This window comes from Lycium barbarum, chromosome 7 (assembly GCF_019175385.1).
Source record: "Lycium barbarum isolate Lr01 chromosome 7, ASM1917538v2, whole genome shotgun sequence".
NCBI lineage: Eukaryota > Viridiplantae > Streptophyta > Magnoliopsida > Solanales > Solanaceae > Lycium > Lycium barbarum.
The window spans coordinates 118,185,045-118,195,168 of record NC_083343.1 but is presented as its reverse complement, the minus strand read 5'-3'; the positions used below and the strand labels follow the sequence as shown (position 1 = coordinate 118,195,168).

At 30.6% G+C, this 10,124-nt stretch overlaps 1 protein-coding gene across 1 annotated transcript; it reads right to left on the bottom strand.

Moving 5' to 3' along the window:
* Positions 1–8,187: 8,187 nt before the first annotated feature.
* Positions 8,188–8,772, bottom strand: LOC132602494 (classical arabinogalactan protein 4-like). The gene has a single exon (XM_060315332.1). It carries the CDS (start codon positions 8,671–8,673, stop codon positions 8,371–8,373), a length of 303 nt encoding a protein of 100 aa, XP_060171315.1. The 5' UTR covers positions 8,674–8,772; the 3' UTR covers positions 8,188–8,370.
* Between the last annotated feature and the right edge of the window lie 1,352 nt (positions 8,773–10,124).

The window sequence follows — 10,124 nt, the reverse complement described above, 5'->3', positions numbered from 1 at the left end:
TCATGGTTTCATCTCATAGTTTCAAACCATATCTAAACGGCTCCTAAGTCCAGTGGACAACTCAAAGGGGGATAAAGTTGACTGTATGACAAGTTGGCTTTAATACGTGGCAAAAAAATTGAGAGAGCAACACCACGGGCCGTTGGTCGGTGGATTAAATTATCGCGGAATTTTAACTCTGGGATTATAATTGTTGGAATAAGTGATCTCTTTTAGGTGGGATAAAATAAATTTCAAGTTTGATAGGACAAGTGGATATTGATGATTAAATTTGGGAGTAAATTTATAATGTTTTTGGTTGACAGTATAAATTTATCCCAACCAAATACAGTATAAATTTAGTATCAAAATTAATCATGAGATATCCAACCTTATCCAATGTACCAAACAATCAAGATAAATTTATATAGTTAACCAAATATAGTACTCCCTCCTCCCAATTTATATGATGCAGTTCGCTTTTCGAGAGTCAAACAAGTAAATCTTTGACCATGATTTATTCAAATGCCCTTTCAACATTTAAATTGTTAATTATTGTGACTTATAATACTTTTTATATAGTTTTTAAATATGTAAATTGTTCTTCAAAAAACTTAAAGATTATATGTCCGAATTCACGATCAAAATAAATAAGTTTGACTCTTGAAAACCGAACTACATACATCATATAAATGGTATAGATGGAGTATAAATTTAATCCTAAGAGATTTTACCTTATCCAACGTATCAAACGACACCCGAGATAATTATGTGATGGGCTGACGCTAATGTAGTACTCGGGTAGTGTAATTGATTGGTAATTGGGAGTTTAATACTTGTTTTTCTTTGGTCCAATGAAAGAAAAGATAGTTGAATTACATACTTCCAAATTGCTTCCTCCATACAGAAAATAACAAACTGTGATTAATGCAAAAACAATCTTCTATATCGAATCCTCCCTTAATTTTTACGTAAGCTCACTATATATCAGTTAACAATCGTGATTAGTTTACTGCGACTTTTTGTCTCTTCGAAATGGGAATTTGAATTAGCTAAGATTTCAACGTATTAAATAATTGGATTTTTACTTGTAAGTACTAAGTAGTTACTTTTTATAGCTATAATTCATTTAACTCATTTTTTTTTAAAGGAAAATGATCAATTTTGTTCTTAAATTATTCGAAATGTGATAATTATTCTCTAATGCATTTTTTACCTAAATTGCCGTTAGTCAAGTAGTTAAAAAGTATCCTCTTTTTTAGATTTCATAAAATAAAATACATGAAAACTTTTTAGGAGGGGTGGAACTTTATTTTTACACAACTTTTCTTAACAGGCTAAAAAAATTACCATGATTCAGGGATTAATAATTTTTGTGCACAATCCATTCATACATTTGTCAAAATAATATAGGCACCAAATAATCTAGTGATTAATAATCTCTGTGCATGATCCTTATTATAATCTTTCCATAGTTTTATCTATGTATCTAAGCACCCTCTAGAGTGGATGAGAAACTTGGCTTAGGATAGAACCAACTTCAATTAGTCAACCAAATTATAGCCTTAAACAAACTTGTCGATTTTGATATTTCTCAGGATGAAAAATTATGAGTATCGACCTACTGGTTGTACCCCATCCCCCGAGTGAATGAGGTGCAAACCCACTACTCTAGCTGTGGAACATGTTGAGGTCCCGTTCGTGATCGTGGTCAACAAAAAAAATCTTTCCGTGATATTAATTATTAATCAAGAAAAATCACTACCAAGCAGGGGCGGAGCAGGTAGGCTTCAGGGGTTCATCCGAACCCTCTCGGCGAAAAATTACAGTGAATATACAAGATTAATTTTTTTTTTTATGTATATATAATAGATGTTGAATTCCCTTGGCTTCTTCGTGTATTTACTTCTTCATATATTTGAACCACGTAGGCGAAAATCCCGGCTCCGCCACTGCTACCAAGAGGGGGAAAAAAGGATGAGAAGCAAACTTTAGGATATCAATCTTCGAATAACGTAACAGCTCAACCTACTATATTCTTCGTGCCCGATTTTATAACGCGTCTCTAAGATTTAAGGTTTACAATTCAGACTGTTCAAACATTATGAACAATTGCCCAATATTAAAATCAACATAACTCGTTCGTGGTGGTTGAGGAAAAAATATATTGGGCATATTGTAGTTGAAAAGAACAGAATTAGGCGCAAAGCTTGACCCCAAATTAGTATAGAAGTATTTATATCAGTTTTACCCTTTAACATATATTGATTCTTTTATGCATTGATCTTACACCTTTTTATTTTGTTGATACACGTTTAGTTCAAACAAAATATATATATATATATATATATATATATATATATATATATATATATATATATTATATTTAAGGGGCAATGCAAAGATTTTGTAGTCCTTAGTTGGATCTCAACCATTTAGTTGTGTGCTTGCTAACAAAAAGGATTTTCTCTTTCAAATCTACCCTTGTGAGTGGAATATGTACCATAACTTTTTTGGTCATATATTTAGCCCTACTTTATTCCTTTATTTTTTAGGTTGTCACATTCAATTTGGTAAATATAGTAAAGTTTGAGACCCTTTAAAATGCTTAAAAAGTTGTGAATAGTAATGATGTCATCTAAAAGAACCAACTTTTCATAAAGATGAATACATAATAGTACTCCCTTTGTCCCAATTTATGTGGCACCGTTTGACTAGATACGGAGCTCAACCCATTTGTGAGCAGGGAGTTTGAGACTTTTGAAATTTGTGGTCCAAAACAAACTTTAGATATTAGTGTGGTTGTAATTCACTTCAAAAAGTTAAATTGTTTCTAAATGTAAAAAAAATGACATTCTTTTTTTGACAGACTAAAAAGAAAAGTGTGCCGCGTAATTTAAATTGTACATAGGGAATAGTAACTTTGAAGAGCTCACTTGGTATTGAGAGAGAACTATGTAAATGATGTTTTCACTTTGTAAATTTTAGGATTATAATTAGATTTATCCTGATCTTATCTCTTAATAATCTTTTTATTTTGAAAATATAAATTAGCTATGATATTTTAACATAATTTTGTATAGTAAAGAAAATCAAAATTGATCGTTCAGAATAATAAAAGCGAGAAGGAACAAAATTATTAGGTATGTCGTGGCATTGAGACATGATTTACTTATTAGAATTTAGTTGATCTTAACATTATTGGATTGATAGCATATTTATAATATTATTATGACGTAATTATCAAAATAATATTTCACTTAGATTTTAAAAAAAGATTGGAAAATAAAAATGTCATTTCCTCACATTAGGCGTGGGCGTTCGGTTTTTCGGTTCGGTTTTATCAAACTTCGGTTTGGCTATTTCGGGTTCGGGTTTTTGAAGGTGGACACCAAACACCGAACCAAACTAGTTCGGTTCGGTTCTTTCGGTTTCGATTTTTTAAAGTTCAGTTCAGTTCGGTTTCGGTTTTTGTCAATTCGGTTTTTTTAATATAAAATTAGAAGAGATTCCATTGACACTAATTCATATGCTCAAAAACAATAAAACATAAAACTGATAAATTGAAATCAAAATCAAACAAACAGGATACACAAGAACAGAAAACTATAATCATGACGTAGGATTACTAGGTGTTATATACATACCGTAAGAATAATTAAGAAAACACATAAAAGGTATACATTAATCCTAAAGAGACATCCTTGTTACCTTTCTTTGTTAAGAATATTTGATTTTTTCAATTGAAGTGGAAAATTAGGGATACAAATGCAAAAGAGGACTTATTACAATTGGGTTTTTTTTGCTTTAAACTTAATGGGCCTGGACTATTTTAATTTTTTTGGGTAATGTATTAAATTTCGGTGCGCGTTCGATTTTTCGGTATTTATGCCCAACGCTCACATGCATCTTTTGAAAAGAAAAAGAAAGTTTAAATTAAGAAAAATAGCAGTTTTTCATATTTTGTATATTTAATTAGAATTAGCATATATTAATATCATTTTAAAGTGTCAATTTTTAAAATTTTAAATTTTATCTTATTTACAAGTAAATTCACCAATTTCTCAACAGAAAAATAAATGTAAAATGTATGGTTTGATAATTTTTTGTTGAACCAAATTATATATTATTATTTTTTTTTTTTTTTGTAAAAAGTAATTTATAGTTCATAAAATATGATTTTTACTAATAACCACCAGTCCTTCTAGCACTTTTTTTTTTGGGTTGAGATTTTGCATTGAATCTTAGTTTTTCTGGTGCAATAGCTTTTAGTATATTATGGTATCAAAGCTTTTCAAGAATTAATATATTAGGATCTTTAAAAATAAAAAAGAATTTTTAAGGTTTATTCAGTGTTCTTAATTAAGTGGAGGAAAGAGGGAGGGATAGTAACTGTGTCCATTAAGTGATCGGCTTCTTAATCTATTTTTAATAACTTTTAACCTTTTTAATAATTTTGTAACTTTTGAATTTTTATATTGTTATTTATCTTTTTTAACTCTTAAACCATTTTAGCTTAGCTAAACATAGGCTTTTTACGGGTATCAATATGATATCTTTTTAAGAAAATAATGTAAGAATTTGTGGTGAAGAATTAAAAGGATCCTTTACTTATCGAAATCTTAGCTGAAAAATAATAGATTTCTTTGAATCACTATGAAGAAGAAGCAAAACACAATGGTCGACTACTCTTGTAGTCAGTTTAGAATTATTTTAAATACTTCCAACTACATTAGTTTACAATAGATCAAATTATCTTTTTTCTAATTAAACTATTATAAAATTTTCTATATTGATCTTGGGCCCGGGCTCAGCACGGGCTTCACAAGACAAGTAGGGTCTATAAAGAATTCTCAAAACACACAACCGAAAATATTTTAATTCAAAATAAAAAAAGTTGAATAACTTTCGGTCTATCAATATAATCCGCTTTTCAATTATAAAATTCCTCGTAGCTCAAAGAGGTAAAAACAGAGAACACTCGCATTATATGCTTTACTTAATCCAAACAAAACAAATTCCAACGGAAATGAGAAAAAGGAAATCTGCATCATAGTACTCTCCATAAATAAACAAAGAATCCTGTAATAATAGTATTCAACAATAAGAGTATATTAATACAAATAAATCAACAATAGTTACGACTACCGCCACTGGTAAAAGCCAAAAATAAAAAGAATTAACAAATATAGTGGAAAATAAACCCTCCATCAATTCTGGTGAATGAAAATGCAAAATATTTCACAGACCAGAGATTTAAAGCATCAAAGCAGCAGCAAAAACAGCTGTATTTATACGAGGGAATATGGGGAAATTAAATTTTATTTTAGTAAGTCGGTTTAGCTTAAGAAACAATAAGCTGATTTAAAATAAGGAGTGTGGACTAATCATTAGTTGGCAACTCAACGACAGAAGAAGAAAAAGAGGAACTGTGAGCTGTGAACGAGTCCAACCTGATTATATTTTTCTTTGCATGTGAAGAGATAAATTTCTCTAGACAAAAATTGTTTGAATGTTTCTTTGTACTAGGGGTGTTCATGGTTCGGTTTGGGTCGGTTATTGGTTAAAACCATAATCAAACCAATTTAGTCGGTTTTTAAATGTCTAAAACCATAACCAAACCAAGTAAAATAATAACCACCGGTTTGGTTATTGTCGGTTTGGTTCGGTTTGGTTCGGTTTTTCGGTTTATGACTAGCCGTGATAATTCAAATATTCTCTCTCTACATTCTTCAAATTTCTTATGAAACTCTTTTTTCCTCATAGCCCACAAGGGTGAACTTTGCTGCATATTGAGGGAAAGACACGCTGTTAGCAAATTAGGTGGACCAAACTTGCAACGCAGTTTAGATTCAAAAGAACAAGTCAAACAGAGTTTTCAAAATATAAACAACCCTTATGCTTATGACTTATTAGAGTTGGGCTTGGATTGTTGGACATATTCTTTTAAGACATGGGCCTTAAAAATAAGTAGACCAAAATTAAATTAATAATTAAAAGGTATAAAATATCTTTAATTATTTATGAAAAGCTAATATTATACATATAAATAATTATAAATTTTATGTATATAATTATCGGTTCGGTTCGGTTATTTATTCGGTTATTTTTTACTATAACCATAACCCAACCAAATATTATCGGTTTTTCAAATTTAAAACCAAACCAAACCAAACTAAACCAAATGTCGGTTATTTTATTCGATTTGGTTAAATTTTCGATTTGGTTTTGATTTTAATCAAAACTGTGAACAGCCCTACTTTGTACTACTACTTGTTTTTTATTTGAAATACTCTAGATCTTTATAAACTCTTCTAAAAAGCTTTTCTGAATAACATTTTCCGAAATTTTTGTGAATACAAGCTATGACAGATGTTTAATTATTGGCAAACATTATGGTTGCCGTTTTGATTAGCACGTTCTAGTCTAGTCTAGTCTAGCTGGGGTTTTAAAATTCGTTTATGTGTTGGCCACCTCAAATGCGGGAAACTTCCGGTTAATCAGTATAAAGCGCTTGTGGTCAGGCGTTGTCAATGGTTCCTCAAAACCTAACTACATTGGAGGAAATAAATTTCTTAATTAGAATTATAGATTTCTGAATAAATATATCCAATCGGATAATTAAATAGATTTTTAGTTTTATTAAAATAAATGCTCACTCCGTCCAATTTAATTGTCTTACTTTTCTTTTTGATCCGTCCCAAAAAGAGTGTCTTTTTTTATATTTAGTAAGTTGACAATTCAAACATCAAATTTTAATACATTATACATATTTTTAGTTTAGGACCACAAGATTCAAAATTCTTTTTGTTTTCTTAAACGGCAAAGGGCCAATATACCCATGTACTATGAGAAAAAGTTTAAATATATCACTCGTTATACTTTGGTTTCAAATATATCCTGCCATTTTACTATTGATTCAACGACATTTGATGAGGTGGATGCCATGTGGCATGCCACCTCAGCGCCCCTAACCCATTTTACCCGTCCCCTCTATTTATTCTTCCACCAATAAAATTTTCTTCCCCTCCATCACCATAACCGCCACCATGACCACCTCTTCAAATTCCAAGCAGATATGCAGCCTCCGACAGGAGGGATAAGAAAGTGATTTGTACTAAACAAATTTATGAGTAATTTTTTTTTTGCATAACATGTTTGAAAATAACAAAGCATTATTTTGTTCGCCTTGGGATAGGATGATGAAAAAGGCTGTATGCAATAGATAATTAACACCCGAAGTCTTTTAACTCCCAAACTTTTTTACTATTCTTATTGAAACTAAATTAGTTTTGACATTTTGAATAGCAAGACACGAGATATTTCAATAATCTTGAGTTGTTAACTATCATAAAGTATCAACATATATTTTATCTTGTATAATTTATAATTCTTATTGAATATGTACTTAATTTTAATAAACTCAATCCTTAAGTCTTGTCTTCATTAATATTATCCACTACTGTCGAGTAATAGGACGGATCTCTATTTTAACTGTTTTTTATATTTTCTTGAACAACAAAAATGTTTAGAAATTAATTGTTTTCTCTATTTTAACTGTTTTTTATATTTTCTTGAACAACAAAAATGTTTAGAAATTAATTGTTTTCTTATAAGTTATAACAACTTCTCGTGATTAGTACATGATGTTTTAAACAAAGTAGCAAAAATCAATTGAATTATATCTATACTAAAGAAAATATTATCAGGATAATTTTAAAAAAAATTAATTATATAAAATAAAACTACTAAAGAATTAGTCCCTTTAACACGGAAACTACATGACCGCCTATTTCTCAATTATCGAATTCCTCGTCGCTCGAAGAACTAAAAAAAGACGTCACTCGCATAATGGGTGTGGTCTGTATGGAGGACAAAATTTTGGAAAACATTCTCTAATAAAAAATAAGTTAGTTCTTCAAAATGAGGAAAATGACTTTCCGATGGAAGCAAGAAAAACACGTGCCACATGTGTTCTCCCCAAATTCCAACATAGCTCATCTTCACCTCTACTCCACCCCCTCATCTTTCATAATATTTGTCTTGATTATATACTTTCTAAAACAATAAATTTACATAAGGACTAAACTCAAGAAAATAAGTAATAAACCCGGTAAATTTTCTTTAAAAAATTTCGTGGTACCAAACACACCCTATATGCTTGCTTAATTTAATAAAAACAAATTTCAAGGGAATTGAGAAAGAGGAAATCAGAATCGTAGTGCTCTCCATTAAATAAACAAAGAATCCCGTCAACAATAAGAACATGCATCAATACAAATAAATCAACAGCGGTTACGCATACCGCCAAAGTAAAAAAGAATTAACAAAAAAGAGGTGGAAAATAAATCCCGGCGAATGAAAATGCAAAATATTTCACAGACCGGGGATTTAAAGCATGAAAGCAGCAGCAAAGACAGCTACAACAGCAGATCCGGCGACGGCGACTCTGTTGAAGGAAGCAGAGTTTGGTGATTCGGTAGGAGAACCCCCGGGAGTGCCGGCGATGGATGGAGGAGAAGCACCGCCGGAAGGAGAAGATGCCGGAGTGTCAACAGGTGTTGATGTAGTAGTAGAAGGAGGAGTCGCCACCGGGGCAGGAGAACTCTTTGGAGAAGCTGCTGGTGCTTGTGCCAAAGCTGATCCGGCTACAAACGCCAACATTAAAGCAATAATCACCTTTGAGTATGCCATTTTAGTTATTAAGACAAGCAGATTTTCCAGAAAGAAAAGATGGAAGAGGAGTAAATGGAAATATGAGTTGAATGATGCTTTTTTATTTTAAAACGATGATAAGAAACGATTGTATTTATAGGAGGGAAATATGGGCAAATTAAATTTTATTTTGGCACTCCAAAGTCCGGTTTAGCTAAAAAAAAAAAAAAAAAAAAAAACTGATTTACAATAGAGTGTGGACTAATAATTAGTTGGCAACTCAACGACAGAAGGAAAAAGAGGAGATGTGAGCTGTTGACCGAGTTCACGCTAGTTATATTTTTCTTACCGTGTGAAGAGATAAATTGCTGTAGAAAATTTTGTTTGAATGTTTCTTTGTACTTTTTTTTTTTTAATTTGAAATGATAGTTCTTAAAAAAAAAATCTACAGTAAAAAGCTTTTTTGATTTTCCAAAAAATTTGTGAAAACAAGCTAATGACAGACTTTTATTTATCGGTAAACATTGTGGTTACCGTTATGATTGGTACGTTCTAGCTGGCTGGGATTTTTAAAATTCGTTTATGTGTTGGCCACCTAAAAAGTGGGATCCCGCGGGGGGAGTGGAGGGTGGGTGGCGTAGCGAGGCCGTAAAGTATTTATTTGCACCTAGGTTTACAGTTAATTATAGTATTATAATTTATCACGGTAAAAATTAGATAACTTTTTGTAAACCGGTATATTGCGCTTACGGTAAGGGGTTGTCAATTTAATACACCCAACCGAGTATCAAATTAATTACTAGATTTTTTAAAATAAAATTGAAGGGTTTTATATAAATTTATAATTGTATCTAATAAGTAAATAGATTTTTAATTTTATAAATATAAGAAAAAATATTGAACCGCATTAAATAAACTTTTATATATATATATATATATATATTATTATTTTAAAATGACAAAATATTAATCTTTTTGCCCTTGGATATGAGGTGATGAAAACAACAACATGTCAAAAGCAATCAGTCAAACTTCCCAAACTTATCCTGCTATTTTTATTGAAACTAAACATTAGCACCTTGAGTAGCACGACAAAATGTATTTTAGTGATCTCAAATAACAAGCTATAATGTACGTATTAGATATCTTTTCTCTTGTATGGTTTAGATTTATTTTATTAAATACTTAATCTTACTAGACTCAGTTATTGAGTCGTACATCTTGCTTAATATCATCATCTTGCTTAATATCATCCATTATGTTACATAGGTTTCTTGTCTTTACTTACTTTGTTTCACTAAAGAATAATGGGATACATCACTAATCCGGTGGTTTTCTATATTTCCTTAATTTATCACCTTTAAATAATAAAATGTTAAGAAAAAACTTTTATCAAAATCCTATACAAGTATAAATAGAACTATGTTCTAATCTACTTGTCAATTTGACATGACGTTTTAAAATAAGTGATGAAAATTATCGATTCATAT

What these genes read in the sequence shown, in the direction of transcription:
- LOC132602494 (XM_060315332.1), bottom strand. Translation starts at nt 8,673, where the DNA reads ATGGCATACTCAAAGGTGATTATTGCTTTAATGTTGGCGTTTGTAGCC.